The 17,924-nt window shown below is 46.0% G+C and overlaps 1 protein-coding gene across 2 annotated transcripts in view; it reads right to left on the bottom strand.

Annotated features, from left to right (window-relative positions):
• The window catches only part of PDLIM1 (PDZ and LIM domain 1), a 93,655-nt gene extending 78,212 nt beyond the window's left edge, over window positions 1-15,443 (bottom strand). The window contains exon 1 of one of the 2 annotated variants that reach the window (XM_077822612.1): window positions 15,188-15,443. In XM_077822612.1, the coding sequence (XP_077678738.1) occupies window positions 15,188-15,283 (96 nt within the window). In that variant the 5' untranslated portion in view covers window positions 15,284-15,443. The remainder of the gene's footprint in view (window positions 1-15,187) is intronic. The other variant, XM_077822609.1, reaches the window with a different exon arrangement.
• Window positions 15,444-17,924: the final 2,481 nt, after the last annotated feature.

Raw genomic sequence — 17,924 nt, forward strand, 5'->3', positions numbered from 1 at the left:
CCCAGGCTTCAGCACTATTACTGCAGAGAGAAACTCATGCTTCCCACATCCCAGGTGGCTCTCAGGGACAAAAAGGGTTTTCTTCCACATCAAACATGCATGTCTCCCCTTCACTAATCACTCTCTCTTCTAGTACACATTTATCGTGCCAACTGTGAGTGAAAACCCCGAAGGTGTGTCCCCAACATGTTCACTTTCAACAGCAATGTCAAGGGAAGGGGAGAGATTTCTTGCCCTCATTTTGGCACGTAACAATTGAGCATTCTTTCTCCCACTGACCTAGAGCATATGAGATGTTACCAAGGGGAAAAGGATGCCCCTGTAAATACACTGGGTGATTAACCAGAGGAAGTTCTTCCAATGACTCCAAAGCAGAACCCCTTGCCTACCCCAGCAACGATGACTGATCTCATGCAACACAACATCACAAGAAGAGACTGCGTCTTGAGCAGTTTCATCCTGTGGACCAGCCACCCCTCCCACAGATGGCTGTAATGTCCCGTTATACGAAATTAAAGACAGAACTAAACTCACTTTAATGTGAGGGGTATTGTTACAACCCCTTGATTTGTATCGGTGGTATTCATTTCATCCTCTTGAGTGCAGGATGCTCTCAGACACAAATGTGAGAAGCAGGAACACACCTCTCCACAGGAACAGTGGTCACCTGAGAAGCCCAACCCACACCACAACCCCCGCAGGTGGGAAGAGGGAGGGCACTGGGATTCCTAGCATAGCGCTGTAGTGTCCCTGCGTCATGCTCAGAGGTTTCCCAAGGGGTTTTGGCTAATAGGTGTGTGATCAGTTGGAAGCCACTCTGGCTGCTGGAGAAGAGGAGGAGGAGGAGGAGGAGATCTTTCCCTCACTGCGTCTTGCATCCTGGCCACTGCATATGGGGAGACAGTATCACATAGGTCCACTTTTAGTAGATTGCCTTGCAAGCATAACGAAAGCTTAGACTGCAGAAATTGCTGGCCTCTGTCCTACCACTCGCACAGGAAAGTTTTCCACTCCTCAGTGGCAAGAAGAACATCCAAGACCTCACACATGTATTGCTTAGACAAGCAATCCCCTGACATCACACTTGGGTATGGGTTACAGGCCCATGCCCCATTACTCTTCTATCCAACTTGTGCTAAGATACCTGAGACACATTATCGTTATTGAACAGCCCATCCCAGAAGCAGCTCCTCCCCCAACCTCACCCCCACCCCAAGGAATTTCAGTGCTGGCTTTCATCACTCCAGTCTCCAGATAGCATTAAAGCCTTCACAAGCTAACCTAAGAACTTTGGGATGATCAGAAGTCTGACTGCATTTAAACGATGTGACAGTTGTACTGTTCCTAACCTGAGTCAGCTGCTTAGTGATTAACTGTTTTAAATTAAATTTTAAATTAAATTTTAATTACCTGAATAGCTTTTTCTGCCCGTGCAGACTACTATAAAGCCACAAGATTCATTGCACCACATTCTATGGAGTAACGCACATAACACAAAAACAATATTAGGAGTGGCTGAGAAGAGGGCCAGAATCCTGGAGGTGCAAGGGTAGCATAAAGCTACATTTGGCTTTCCCCTATCACTTCTTCCTGAGGATCCACCTCAGAATTGGGGCCCAGGAGTCCCTGTCATAAGAGACACTGAGCAGTCAGAGCTAGGCAGCACCGTGGAGGATCTACAGTTCTCAGTGTAGCTGGAACAATCCACCTCTCCCCACATTACACACACACAGCCTGAAGACAGCCAACCCAACCCAAAATCCTGTTACACTAGTCACACCCACCGTTTCCTCGTTTCTGAGTGTAACTAGTTTCTGAGTGTAAAAACCCTCCTCATACCTAACCTAGACCTCTACTTAAATTTCATATCATGGCTGCAGGTTCTTCTTCCTGCACATGGAAAAGGTCCCAGCCCAGATTTTGGTGGGTATTTGCACATTGTGATACCAGCAGGTATTTTCACATTGTGATCAGGTCACCTCACAGGGAGCAGGGTGAATGTAGCACTAACCCCTGCAGGTTTGTTTCCATGCTTATTTCAGCTGAGCAGCTCAGCACACAAAAAGGATCTTTTTTTTTCCAAATATGTCTTGTAACTAGCTTTTACTCGCCTCCATTGAGCTGCTTTTCTCTTCCTGTTATCCAGCTGTTTACTAGGGATCGGGGCTAGATTCAGATCTGCTATAAGCAGGTGCAACTGCTCTGAAGTCAAGTGAGCAGCAGCTATTTACACCAACGATAATTTCACACTGTTTACATGGATTTTAATGGGACTATTTGTTCCATTGAGTTGGGTAAACAAGATTTGGCCCCAGGTCTGACTTTAAACAATAAAATCCAAGTTGTAACCCCTAAAAATTAACAGTTTACAGAAAAGATCTGAATGAACCACTTAGTGGGCTTGGAGGACTGTGTTTAAACTTTATACAGGTATCTGATTACAGAAAACTCAGACCTTATTTTGCTTTAAATCCTAGTCTCCCTATCGTTTTAAACTTAATTAATAGACTGTGTGTCAGACTGAATTCATTGCTCCTGAATTTCACTTCTCTTTCATTCAACAGTTGCTTAATTACAATGCGCATAATTTACAATTGCATAGATCTTAATAGGTTTCAGAGTAGCAGCCATGTTAGTCTGTATTCGCAAAAAGAAAAGGAGCATTTGTGGCACCTTAGAGTTAGTCTCTAAGGTGCCACAAATAGATCTTAATACACACTTAAAACTGGGCTGCCACATGGCTGCTTTTTCATTCGGGAAAAAAGGATGGCACACCAACATGTATTCCTATAAATTCAACTGCTTTGGGGGATTTTCACAGACAGCTCCAAAGTTACGTGTAGATACATAGTGTGGAGAGATTTTTTTTGCTATGACTCATTGTAGAGCCAAATCCCCCTCTGCCTCTATTTTGTGTCAGTCAATCCTTTTTAAGATCAGCACAACCAATTGGCAGGGAACACCAAAAAATGAGATTCAAAACACAGGCTTGTGGAGCAATCCCACACAAATCTGTTCTTGGCACGATGAGCAGCTCCATCAGGTCGATCTGCATAAAATGGCAACATAAAGGAATAGAGGTCTACCCCTCCCATGTTAGGAGATGATTAAATGCAGGCTGTTACACATATGCACTTTACAGATAAAGTGGGTCTAACTGTACTTCTCCCTCATTCAACAGTTGCTTAATTCCCTTTCCCAGATCCACTAATCTCACAGGAGTTTAAACTAGGAGCAAACCAGCCACAGAACAGCCAACAAAGCCATAAACCTGTAGCATGTCAATCAGCAGCATGGAGAGAATTTGTGATAAGATCCATCACAACAATCCACAGCACATCATTAGAAGAGTACAGTAAACAGGACTTGGCCCCATAACGTTACTCACGTGAGTAAATCAAGCAGGATTTGATCTACTATATATTACACATGTCCATACAAAATAGTTTATTTGTAATAAGAACTTGAAAAAATTCCCTTATTCCCCTCAAGCCCTACAACCTTAAGTTCTTTTGAAAACAAATCCATACTCAGCACCGTCTGCGAGGCATCCCCTTTCAAAGGACAGTTACATTCACATGACAGTGTCAAAGAGAGTGCTTGAGAAATCCTCTTGCTCTGCTCCAACATCACAACAATGGTCCAGCTGATTTAGAATCATAGAAGATGAGGATTGGAAGAGTTCTCAGGAGGTCATCCAGTCCAACCCCCTGCTACTACTAATACAGCCCAATATGCCGTTAGCCTTCTTGGCAACAAGGACACACTGTTGATGCATATCCAGCCTGATATAGTTGGGGACTGGTCCTACTTTGAGCAGAGGGTTGGAATAGATGACCTCCTGAGGTCCCTTCGAACTCTGATATTCTATGATTCTTGTCCACTGTAATCCCCAGGTCCTTTTCTGCAGAACTGCCGCTTAACCAGTCTCTAGCAGTGCAAGGGATTCTTCCATCCTAGGTGCAGGACTTATTGAATCTCATCAAGTTTCTTTTGGCCCAATCCTCCAATTTGTCTAGGTCACTCTGGACCCTATCCCTACCCTCCAGCATATCTACCTCTCCCCACAGCATAGTGTCATCCGCAAACTTGTTGAGGGTGCAAGCCATCCTATCATCCAGATCATTAATAAAGATCTGGAACAAAACCGGCTCCAGGAGAGACCCCTGGGACACTTTGCTTGATACTGGAAGCCAGCTAGACATCGAGCCGTTGATCACTATCTGTTGAGCCCGACAATCTAGCCAGCTTTCTATCCACCTTATAGTCCATTCATCCAATCCATACTTTTTTAACTTGCTGGCAAGAACACTGTGGGAGACTGTATCAAAAGCTTTCATAAAGTCAAGGTATATCACATCCACTGCTTTCCCCATATCCACAAAGCCAGTTATCTCATCATAGAAGGCAATCAGGTTGGTCAGGCATGACTTGCCCTTGGTGAATCCATGTTGGCTGTTCCTGATCACCTTCCTCTCCTCCAAGTGCTTCAAAATGCATTCCTTTAGGACCTGCTCCATGATTTTTCCAGGGACTGAGGTGAGGCTGTCTGGTCTGTAGTTCCCCCGATTCTCCTTCCTCTCTTTTAAAAAGAATGGGACTTTATTTGCCTTTTCCCAATCATCCGGGACCTCCCCGGATCGCCACAAGTTTTCAAAGATAATGGCCAATTGCTCTGCAATCACATCAGCCAACTCATTAAGCACCTTCAGATGCACTGCATCCGGCCCTATGGACTTGTGTATGTCCAGTTTTTCTAAATAGTCCTTAATCTGTTCTTTCACCACTGAGGGCTGCTCACCTCCTCCCCATATTGTGCTGCCCAGTGCAGCAGTCTGGGAGTTGACCTTTTCTGTAAGGACCAAGGCAAAAAAAGCACTGAGTACTTCAGCTTTTTCCACATTATATGTCACTCTGTTACCTCCCCCATTCAGTTAGGATTCTACACTTTCCCTGACCTTCTTTTTACTAACATACCTGTAGAAACCCTTCTTGTTACCCTTCACATTCCTTGCTAGCTACAACTCCAATTGCGCTTTGGGCTTCCTGATTACACCCCTGCATGCTCGAGCAATATCTTTATACTCCTCCCTAGTCATCTGTCCAAGTTTCCACTTCTTATAAACTTCCTTTTTGTGTTTAAGCTCACCGAAGATTTCTCTGTTAAACCAAGCTGGTCATCTGCCATATTTGCTACTCTTTCCGCACATCGAGATGGTTTGTTCCTGTGTCCTTGATAAGGCTTCTTTAAAACACAACCTGCTCTCCTGAACTCCTTTTCCCCTCCGTTCCCTGAGGGAATCGAAGTCTGCTTTTCTGAAGTCCAGGGTCCGTATTCTGCTGCTCTCCTTTCTTCCTTTTGTCTGGATCCTGAACTCGACCATCTCATGGTCACTTATGCCCAGGTTGCCACCCACTTTTACTTCCCCTACCAATTCTTCCCTTTTTATGAGCAGCAGGTCAAGAGAAGCATGGCCCCTAGTTGGTTCCTCCAGCACTTGCACCAAGAAGTTGTACCCAACACTCTCCAAAAACTTCCTGGATTGTCTGTGTACTGCTGTATTGCTCTCCCAGCAGATATCAGGGTGATTTAAGTCCCCCATGAGAACCAGGGCCTGTAATCTGGAAACTTCTGTTAGTTGTCAGAAGAAAGCCTCATCTCCCTCATTCTTCTGATCCAGTGGTCTATAGCAGACGCCCACCACAACATCATCTTTGTTGCTCTTGCCTCTAAACTTAACCCAAAAACTCTCAACAGGCTTTTCTTCAGTTTCATACTGGAGCTCTAAGCAATCATACTGCTCTCTTACGAAGTTGTAATCAAACTTGGCAGCAGGACAGGTTTGGGCTCAGAAGACATGTGACATGTTTGAGCCTGAAGCAGTTTCAAACATAAGTAAAATTGGGGCAGGGGGTGGGGGAGTGTTAAAAAGAGATTAGAGGAGCAGTGGAAATAACATAGACTCTCCTTTGTCTCTCATCTAAAATAAAATAAGTCATCAAAGCCATTGTGCTGGGGTCAGTGAAAGCTGCTCTTTCCCCAACATTCAGAAAAGGATGCTCTAGTGGGTCAGACACTGAACTCAAGAGCCTTGGACTCAGTTCCCAGCTCAGCCACAGACTTCTTTGGACCAGTCACTTAGTGACAGGAGGACCGTCTGGCTACGTAGACTCCCTCCTCAGGCCCTACGCTATCAGCACTCCTAGCTATCTTCGAGACACCACAGACTTCCTGAGGAAACTACAATCCATCGGTGATCTTCCTGATAACACCATCCTGGCCACTATGGATGTAGAAGCCCTCTACACCAACACTCCACACAAAGATGGACTACAAGCCGTCAGGAACACTATCCTGATAATGTCACGGCAAACCTGGTGGCTGAACTTTGTCCTCACCCATAACTATTTCACATCTGGGGACAAGGTATACCTTCAAATCAGCGGCACTGCTATGGGTACCCGCATGCCGCCACAGTATGCCAACATTTTTATGGCTGACTTAGGACAACGCTTCCTCAGCTCTCGTCCCCTAATGCCCCTACTCTACTTGCGCTATATTGATGACATCTTCATCATCTGGACCTATGGAAAAGAAGCCCTTGAGGAATTCCACCATGATTTCAACAATTTCCATCCCACCATCAACCTCAGCCTGGACCAGTCCACACAAGAGATCCACTTCCTGGACACTACAGTGCTAATAAATGATGGTCACATAAACACCACCTTATACCGGAAACCTACTGACCGCTATGCCTACCTACATGCCTCCAGCTTTCACCCAGATCACACCACCCGATCCATTGTCTACAGCCAAGCTCTACAATACAACCGCATTTGCTCCAACCCCTCAGATAGAAATAAACACCTACAAGATCTCTATCAAGCATTCTTACAGCTACAATACCCATCTGTTGAAGTAAAGAAACAGACTGATAGAGCCAGAAGAACACGCAGAAGTCACCTACTACAGGACAGGCCCAACAAAGAAAATAACAGAACGCCACTAGCCGTCACCTTCAGCCCCCAACTAAAACCTCTCCAATGCATTATCAAGGATCTACAATCTATCCTGCAGGACGACCCAACACTCTCACAAATCTTGGGAGACAGGCCAGTCCTTGCCTACAGACAGCCCCACAACCTGAAGCCAATACTCACCAGCAACCACACACCACACAACAGAACCACTAACCCAGGAACCTATCCTTGCAACAAAGCCCGTTGCCAACTGTGTCCACATATCTATTCAGGGCACACCATCATAGGGGCTAATCGCATCAGCCACACTATCAGAGGCTCGTTCACCTGCACATCTACCAATGTGGTATATGCCATCATGTCCAGCAATGCCCCTCTGCCATGTACATTGGCCAAACTGCACAGTCTCTATGTAAAAGAATAAATGGACACAAATCAGATGTCAAGAATTATAACATTCAAAAACCAGTCGGAGAACACTTTAATCTCTCTGGTCACTCGATTACAGACCTAAAAGTGGCAATATAACAAAAAAACTTCAAAAACAGACTCCAGCGAGAGACTGCTGAATTTGAATTAATTTGCAAACTGGACACCATTAAATTAGGCTTGAATAGAGACTGGGAGTGGATGGGTCATTACACAAAGTAAACTATTTCCCCATGTTTATTCCACCCCCCCCCCCACCCCCTGCCCCGTTCCTCACATGTTCTTGTCAACTACTGGAAATGGCCCACCTTGATTACCTCTACAAAAGGTTCCCCCCTCCCCCCCCGCTGGTAATAGCTCACCTTACCTGATCACTCTTGTTACAGTGTGTATGGTAACACCCATTGTTTCATGTTCTCTGTGTATATAAAACCCCCCTACTTTATTTTCCACTGCATACATCCGATGAAGTGAGCTGTAGCTCATGAAAGTTTATGCTTAAATAAATTTGTTAGTCGCTAAGGTGCCACAAGTACTCCTTTTCTTTTTTTTTAGTATACCCTGTGCCTCTGCTTCCCAACTGCAAACCGGAGTTAACCCTGCCCTACCTCACAGGCATGTTGTTGTGAGGATAAATGCAGCTAATGAAGCATTCCAACACTGTACTTAGAGAGAATGGCAAGGCAAGAGGAAATTTGTGTCTTTAGGTCTGATCCTATGAGCATTCCACCTGGGTAATGCTCATGGAAGGCAATGGGAGTGCTATGCCCAGAGGGCTTCGCTCAAAAAGATGACCACAAAGGGGGGAAATGGAGTTACGCTAACAGAAAACCATCATGACTCAGCCCCCCCCAATGTCGGATGTATGTACAATCAAAGAACAAAGGGCCCAGATCCTACTTATGGGGCGGTGGGGTCAAGTGGCTATCAGTGGAAGATTTTCTACTGAACTTAAGGGGAGAAAGCATGAGCCTAAAAGTTCTCATGTGCCTAAGTATAAACAAAAAAGAGAGAAAGCTTTATGACTTGAGGTCTTGGGGATGAATTTAAAACAGCAGAGATATGTGAGAAAACTGAACAGAGGGCTTCCAATGACCAGCATTTGTTTGGCCAAAAGAAAAAATAAAACCCACAAGAGGGTTTTTCAGTCTACCCAGCGCTAGAAATCAGTCTTGCACACATGACTCTGCATTTATTAATACCACTGTTAACCCACCCAGCTACAATACATTCATCAGCACTGATGAAGAGGAGTAAAAATCTAAAGTGGCAACTTAAACTTCTGCCTAAAATCTTTTTACCTCGGATTGTTGTAAGAAACACCCAAGATTACTATAAAATGGGGTAATGGTGCTTGCCTCCTTTGTAAAGCACTTTGAGCTGTACCAATGAAAAGGTCTAAGTAAGAGCTAGGTATTCATTAATACTGCAAATGAAATAAATTAGAGAGAGAAAAAAAATCTGTACTTTATCTTTGTGCATTTGACAGCACTTTGTCCAAAGAAAATGATGAAACTGAAACAGTCAGTCAGATTTGTTTGTGTGAGTCTTTCAGACAACACTAAGGGGGACAAAAACGTTTCAAAAAATAGGAAAAATGGGATTATAAAACCTCCCCAAAAAAGAGCAGGAAAGCTCAGGGGGAGTTAGCATGAATCAGAAGTTACAGTTCACATGCATCACAAGTTGTACTATCAGTTCACGTTCTGGAATGTTATTCACCCAGGGCTTATGCTAATTTTTAAACAATATGAATACACAATACAGGAGATAATGCTTTTGGCAGCAGCAGGAGCCCAAGCAGTTCCACTGCGGTGCTGGCACAGTACTGGACACTCCGTGGCTCCTATGAGGCATCTTATTTACTCAGCTAGGGTTGGAAGTTTGAGCTACTGGTCTTCAGATTGGCAGACAGCACAAAGTCATCAACACACTGCCCAGGCACGGTTCTGGGCAGGATTGTGGGAAAGTTTTAAAGATTGTGTGTAAAATAAACCCACCACTCTTGCTCTCTCACACACACACTCACATTATTTGCATTGTGAGCTTTTTGGGGCAGGGACCGTCTCATCGTTGACCAAGCTTGTGAGGCCCTCCAGTTAACTTGATGGCATTTCTCCTCCTGTCTACCAGGATGAACACTGCAGCTTACCATACTTCCAGGGTATGTTGGAGACATCAGAGGGCAGAACCCTACAGATTTGGGACCCAATGGAAAGCCAAAAAGGGGAAGGGAGGGGGGACACCCAGAGCTGTGGGACAAATGCTTAGCCAGCAGGGGGAGTCAGGGAGAGGCACAAGGAGGTTTCATTCCTTCCTCCCTCCTAGTGTGCTGTGGCATCAATGCCTGCTTCATGGTGGGGGAGGGGACAACAATGCATCAGCCCTTCCCTTCCAGTCCAGTGAGAAAGAAAGGTACATTTCACAGGGGAGGCACCAGAGAGAGACACAGAGCCCCTGGCATGGTGGGGAGGAGGGACTGGGGAGTGGAACAGGCCCCTTGTGATGTGGCAGAGGGGGGAATGGAGGGGAAGAACAAAGGACTTTGGCATGAGGGAGCAGCCCAGCAATACAGGGGGCTGGGGGTACACACAAGGAGCTTGTGGGGGAAGAGAGGGATGGAAGGACCTGCTGGTGTGTGCAAGGACCTCACCCTAGTTCTAGGTATATGCAGGTGCTCTAGACTAGAGAATGTAGGCCGAGAAACCATTGTGACTTAAACACCTAAAAATCTGGAGATCAATGAGTCTGTCAAAACTTTTCCTACACCAAATCCCCAGTATCCAGCCGGTTTCTCTAAAGGGGAGCTTAGAATGGGCACATGGAGAGGCTCTTAGCAGCTTTTGCAAAACAGAATATTCTTTACGCTGGGCAACATGGCCAGAGGGCAGCAGGAGGCTGATCCATGGGAGGATGATCAAAGCCTTATTCCCTGTGGACTGAGGAGAGGTTACTACAGGCTAATTAGAGCACCTGGCGCCAATTAAGGCCCAGCCAGAGACCTAATTAAAAAAACCCTGTTTCAGTCAGACAGGAGAAGGGAAAGTTTAGAGGAGTACTGCTGTTGAGGAGAGGATCAGAGTACAAGGGGAAGAGAAGCCCTGCTCAAGCAGAGCAGAAGGACTCCCCAGGAGCAGAGGACCAAGAGAAATCCTGCCCAAAGGCAGAGAGGGCAGGAAGCCCAAGAATAGGTGCTGGGGCTGAGACAGAGGTGCCTCTCCCCACTGTGCCACAGCCCTGGAGCTGGGGGAGTTAAGTGCGCAGTCCTTGGTGGCCTTCTGCATGGCCCCACAGGCATGCACCTTAGAGGGAACTTAGGCCCTGACCCATCACACGAAGGAAAAGTGCGGGACCTACCATAATAGCGTCGACCATTTGCCACAATGTGTAAAAGCAGTGCTGGTAAATTTCTCTCTCAGTGCTGGAGAGCTACTGAAATGCTGCCCTTCGAGCAGACTGTAAAACCTAAAGTACAGCAGCATTAATGACAACTGGTTCTCTCAGTCTACAATCAAAGATTAGTTACTGACATTACAAAGGAGTTGGCACAGGAGATCTAAAATACTGGCACGCAAGAGTCTCAGTCCGTGAGCCACTTAGAATTGCCAGTCTAATTTTCCTTTTAAGAACAAAGTTTTAATACATTTCTGCTATTGAAGATGCTTGTGTAATTGTTCAATAACCCAGTACCCAAAAGGCTAGCTACTCCAGTGGGTAATGCTACATGCCAGGCAGGGGAAGCGAGTCCTTGTGAAAAAGCTTTAATGAAATATTCCAAGGTGGCAAGAGAGACATGGAAGACAAATCTTTTAGTTATAGTACTGAACTGAAAGTGCAGAGTTCAGTTCCTGGCATTGCCACAGGCCTTCTGTGCAACTTAACCGATCAGTGCCTCGGTTTCCCCATTGTAAAAAGGGGGTAATACTTCCTACTTCACAGGGAGCTGGAGCCACATTAATGTGTACATGGCTCTCAGATACTTTGGTGATAAGTGTAGCTCCACTGGTGATATCACTAGTGTAGACAGGACCCTGCCGATTTTACCACCATATTATGCAGCCCTGCACAGAGCAAGTCTTAAAATCACATCTTCCTCTGTCCCCTTCCTGCACCTCCCAAAATATCAACCGCTGGCTAGGAGATTTAGTTCTCTAACGCAACTACATTTTCCAAGCCCTGAATGGTGGTATCATCAGGCTTCAAAATCAACAACCCACTCAGATGAAAAAAGGCAGATTGCTCTTCATGAAGAGCTTTTTTTTGTTAGTTGTTTTTTTTTGCATTTTCAGTAACATTTCCAGTTTTGGAAAGTGTTCACAACTTTACCTGAAAAGGAAAGTTATACTATGCCCCTTACAAATGATTAGCCATTTTCAATGCTACTCTTTTTATTTGGATCTTAAAACTTCTAAAAGTTATTTTCAGAAACAGACTAAAACAAAAGGTAGTTTGGCTCAGTGGCAGGTGTTCAACCAGGGCATCAAGCCAGATTTTCAAGGTTTTACATTATGCAATCCCTGCCTGCATCTCCTCCTCCATTTCCCCACTAATTACACCAGCCTGGATACATCTTCAACACAAACATTTTATACCTTTCCACACTGGCCAAACCTCCACCCCTGCACTTTACTCACACCGCTCGCAAGACCCACTTCTACTTCTCTGTTTTACAAGAAAATCAAGAACCAAAACCCCGAATACTACAACTTGAGCCACTGAGAGACATACATCTCTCAGCCTGTAGTTGTCCTGACCCCTATTTTCCAGGCCTGTGTCCTAGCCTCACTTCTCTAGCCAGCCCATGTTTAGGTCATGAACTCTTTGGGAAACACCTTTTTTTGGGGTGTGTGAAAGGATGTAGCAGGTATAACACTTGAGAGTGCTATAAAATAATCAATAGCTCACCTACATGTGTGCGCGCACACTCTCCCACTAACTCGCCATCAGCCCTGAGAAGCCTGTCACCAAGTCAGCCTACTTTGCTAAGTTTCAGAGCAGCAGCCGTGTTAGTCTGTATTCACAGAAAGAAAAGGAGGACTTGTGGCACCTTAGAGACTAACCAATTTATTTGAGCATAAGCTTTCGTGAGCTACAGCTCACTCCATCGGATGCATACTGTGGAAAGCATAGAAGATCTTTTTATACACACAAAGCATGAAAAAATGGGTGTTTACCACTACAAAAGGTTTTCTCTCCCCCCACCCCACTCTCCTGCTGGTAACAGCTTATCTAAAGTGATCACTCTCCTTACAATGTGTATGATAATCCACACAAAGATGGACTACAAGCCGTCAAGAGCACTATCCCCGATAATGTCACGGCTAACCTGGTGGCTGAACTTTCTGACTTTGTCCTTACCCATAACTATTTTACATTTGGGGACAATGTATACCTTCAAATCAGCGGCACTGCTATGGGTACCCGCATGGCCCCACAGTATGCCAACATTTTTATGGCTGATTTAGAACAACGCTTCCTCAGCTCTCGTCCCCTAACGCCCCTACTCTACTTGCGCTATATTGATGACATCTTCATCATCTAGACCCATGGAAAAGAAGCCCTTGAGGAATTCCACCATAATTTCAACAATTTCCATCCCACCATCAACCTCAGCCTGGTCCAGTCCACACAAGAGATCCACATCCTGGACACTACAGTGCTAACAAACGATGGTCACATAAACACCACCCTATACCGGAAACCTACTGACCGCTATTCCTACCTACATGCCTCCAGCTTTCACCCTGACCACACCACACGATCCATTGTCTACAGCCAAGCTCTGCGATACAACCACATTTGCTCCAACCCCTCAGACAGAGACAAACACCTACAAGATCTCTATCAAGCATTCTTACAACTACAATACCCACCTGCTGAAGTGAAGAAACAGATTGATAGAGCCAGAAGAGTACCCAGAAATCACCTACTACAGGACAGGCCTAACAAAGAAAATAACAGAACGCCACTAGCCGTCACCTTCAGCCCCCAACTAAAATCCCGCCAACGCATTATTAAGGATCTACAACCTATCCTGAAGGATGACCCAACACTCTCACAAATCTTGGGAGACAGGCCAGTCCTTGCATACAGACAGCCCCACAACCTTAAGCAAATACCCATCAGCAACCACATACCACACAACAGAACCACTAACCCAGGAACCTATCCTTGCAACAAAGCCCATTGCCAACTGTGTCCACATATCTGTTCAGGGGACACCATCACAGGGCCTAATAACATCAGCCACACTATCAGAGGCTTGTTCACCTGCACATCCACCAATGTGATGTATGCCATCATGTGCCAGCAATGCCTCTCTGCCATGTACATTGGTCAAACTGGACAGTCTCTACGTAAAAGAATAAATGGACACAAATCAGATGTCAAGAATTATAACATTCATAAACCAGTCGGAAAACACTTCAATCTCTCTGGTCACGCGATTACAGACATGAAAGTTGCGATATTACAACAAAAAAACTTCAAAACCAGACTCCAGGGAGAGACACTTGAATTGGAATTCATTTGCAAATTGGATACAATTAACTTAGGCTTGAATAGAGACTGGGAGTGGCTAAGTCATTATGCAAGGTAACCTATTTCCCCTTGTTTTTTCCTACCCCCCCCCCAAGACATTCTTGTTAAACCCTGGATTTGTGCTGGAAATGGCCCACCTTGATTATCATACACATTGTAAGGAGAGTGGTCACTTTAGATAAGCTATTACCAACAGGAGAGTGGGTTGCGGGGGGGGGGGGGGGGGGGGAGAAAACCTGGATTTGTGCTGGAAATGGCCCATCTTGATTATCATACACATTGTAAGGAGAGTGATCACTTTAGATAAACTATTACCAACAGGAGAGTGGGGTGGGGCGAGAGAAAACCTTTTGTCTATAAAAAGATCTTCTATACTTTCCACAGTATGCATCCGATGAAGTGAGCTGTAGCTCACGAAAGCTTATGCTCAAATAAATTGGTTAGTCTCTAAGGTGCCACAAGTACTCCTTTTCTTTTTACTTTGCTAAGTTTCCTTCATTGTTAGAGTAGATAATCAATGCATAAAAGGAAGGGAATTTAGCTCCCTCCTGCTAAAGGATTGTTGGAGTCAGACTTGGCAACTCTGGCTTGGAGATAGCACAGGGGTGGATTCCAATAGCTCCAGGACAAATCTGGCATGTGAGAGAGGGGAACACATTCCCAGGTGGGCAAAGGAGCAGAACTCCCAGAGCCTTTTCCTGTGGAATTAGGGGCTTTCCAGTCATTGCAATAGGTGGGGTGGGGACTGGAGGGGTCTGCAGACCAGATTGTTGCCCAGATCTTTTCTCCCCCGGCAGCAGCCAGGGACCATTCCACGAACAATCCCAGAGCATGAAGCACCATACCCTGCAGCCCCCCCTTACAGCCCCCTGCAGCACCCCAACACCCCTGTCTGCACACAGCCTTCCCGAGGCTCCCTCTCTGCAACAGCACCCCTCATACCTACAGCCCCCCAACCCCCCCTCTCTGCCCCAATCCTTCAAGTACCCACAGGGGCCCCTGTCTGCACTAGCCCCCCCCACAGCACCAATCCCCCAAGTACAAGGGAAGCTCCCCGATGCCCCCTCTCTGCACCAGCCCCCAAACCCCTCTCTTGCACCACCCACCCGCACACCCACAGCCCCCCAATACCCCTCTCTGTACCTCACTCCGGGCAGCCCCCCCTGCCCCACCCCACACACCTGCCCCCTGCAGCCCAGGGACCGGGAGGGTGGCGGGCGGAGCGGGTCCCTACCCGGGAGATGGTGAGCGGCTGCTCGAAGTCCTTGCCCCCCACGAGGCGGAAGCCCCAGGGCCCCGGGCCCTGCAGGGCGACGCGGTGGCTGCTCATTCCGGCGGCGGCGGCTGCTCCTGCTCGGGCCGAGTCGGGACTCTGCTCCACGGGAACCGGCCGCCCCGCCTCTGGGCGGGCTCACGCCCCGCCCGGCCCCCGGCGCCGGGGAGAAGGGCGCTGCCTGCTGCCGGGGGTGGCCCGAGCCGACCCCAGCCGGTGCCTGGGCCCCATCGCTGGGCCAGCTGAGCGCTGAGAGCCCAGCCCGTGCTGCACAGCGCCGAGCACAGCTGGCCCGCCCCAGGCTGCGCTAAAGGCACCAGTCAGGTGGTCCCGAAATCATGAGATCTGAAAGGAATAATCATGGGTGGGCTTGGCCTGCTGGCTTTTGTCAGTCTTTAGATTTCACAGCTTAGAGCAATGACAGCTAGAAACTTTTGGTTTTTTTAATGGAAGCCTGAGCTGTAGCTTTAAGAGAGATGCCAAATATCAAAAGACTTGCAATGAGGGTTGGCCACATTTACTGTGTGGAGGTGCCAATACAGGGGTGATCTGGCTATTACCAGGGATTGACTGTTTGAAAAAATATGTCAGTATATTTACTAGCCGCCTCTACAAATATGGTCATAAATGAGCAATGTTCAGTACCACTAGTTTGACTAAAAGAGCAAAGTACATTTGGCAGTGCAGTGTTTTTCTTTCTATGAAAACAACAAGGAGTCCGGTGGCACCTTAAAGACTAACAGATTTATTTGAGCATAAGCTTTCATGGGTAAAAACCTCACTTCTTCAGATGCATGGAGTGAAAGTTACAGATGCAGCCATAAATATACTGACACGGTTCTCAAAATTCAGTCATTCCTCCTCCATAGTATAAACTTAGCAAGGTCACGGTACAGCCCGCTGCTCTGTTTCCATTATAGACCTTAGGGGTATAATCATTGTATAAAATTATACATTGTATTTCTGATGCTGCCCCATAAAATAAGTGGCATCCAATACAAATGTGCGTTTTACAGGAATTCTTTTAGTTTAACAGCCCTTGTGTAGAGTTAGCTGGAACTAGATCTAGCTCAGGACGGTGGTAACTCTTCAATTTACCACAACATTTTATATATTATTATACTGTGTTACATCAAAAGCCTTGACTTTATTCAAGCCCTTCTTGTAAAAATTACCGGCCGTATCACCCAAAGGTGTAACTAGGTTGAAAAAATAGTGCTTTGCCGGTTTACATCACCTTATGATTTGATCCTGCATTTTTATTTCAAGCTCAGTGCTAGTACTGTATCAAGATTCTGGCTTTTCTCAAAGCAAGGAATAAAAATGATTCTCGACAGGCACAATTTTCCGTATATGTTTGCCCATAAAATCTGGAGACTGTTGAAAGTCTAGACAACACAGGAGGGGCTCAATTCCATGGCACTTACTCAAGCGAGCCCCAATGAGTTGTATAATTTGGCCTCTATTCTGAGTAGCATCTTCCACACACATTGTGCCCCCAAATATTTCACAGAGAGAGACAAAAATTAAGAGGTGTAGGCCAAGGAGAAAAGAAACATTTTGCAGACGAGCGAAGAACATAGATCATCAGTCATTATTTCTATTGTGGCAGTGGTTTGGGACTCCAAAAGAAGGACTGGGGCCCTTATACTTCCAAAGGGATGTAGCTGAAGAGCAGAAACAGAGAGAAAAAAAGATAACCCACATTTCTTGTAATGACATTCAATTCATACGAACAAGATGGCTTAGGTCTAAGCATTGAGACTGAATGAACTAGTGTACTGGATAATGGCTTGCTTTCTGTGTTGGCAGCACCATGTGGTGAGCTCTGATGGCAAAAATATAGGCTTGTTCCCAAAGTTGCGGGTGACACAGTGGGCACAGGGCACAGAACTCCCTCACTGCCTTATCCCCTAAAACATGGATAAGCTGATGTAAAGACAAAAGCCTCTTGAGTAAGGAATGCAGGACTGAGCCCACAACTGGAGAAAGAGTCTCTCAGTCATCTTTTCCCTGCCTGCTGCATTGCTCTCCCTAGACCGAGACCAAATGTCGAGTCACACTTCCTTTCCCTTCCTGGCAAGTCATATTAACTAGTACTTGCCAGCGTGCCATATCTATCAGCATTTTGCTGATGGCCCCCATCAGTCTCTGCAGCACTTACGCTTACATTAAAAGAAAATATTTCTAGCCCTTATGGCTGTGAAGAAACCTTTTGGAATGTTCCCAGATTTGGACTGCCCCATCAGTCTGCAGCCAGACAGAAACAACAGATCTTAGAAATGTATGGAATGTCTTTCATTCATCTAATTCCTACATTAACTCTGAAACTGAATGATGTCAATGCTAAAGATGCCAACATAGCTCACCATATCTCAGGGGGTCATTCTACCAGCAGCACCATTTCTGAGATTGTGAGAGGAGCCGTGAGAGACGAGAGGGAGCTTGAGTAGAGTACTACCCCTTACATAATCTATCACCTACTGGGAAGTGATTTACACAGAACATTGCTCATCTCTGGCCACTTAGGTGCAGCTCCACCAACTAAGGTGGGAGTTCTTTCCAGGGCTCCATTATCCAGCCTCCTCAATGTATTGTCCAGAAAAAAGGGCAAATTGCTCAGATTTTATGTAACCCCATAAACATTCTGGGAAGGGAACAGGCTGCTAAGACCAGTGGTAGATCAAGCAATGGTGGG

Source organism: Eretmochelys imbricata, chromosome 7 (genome assembly GCF_965152235.1).
Source record: "Eretmochelys imbricata isolate rEreImb1 chromosome 7, rEreImb1.hap1, whole genome shotgun sequence".
NCBI lineage: Eukaryota > Metazoa > Chordata > Testudines > Cheloniidae > Eretmochelys > Eretmochelys imbricata.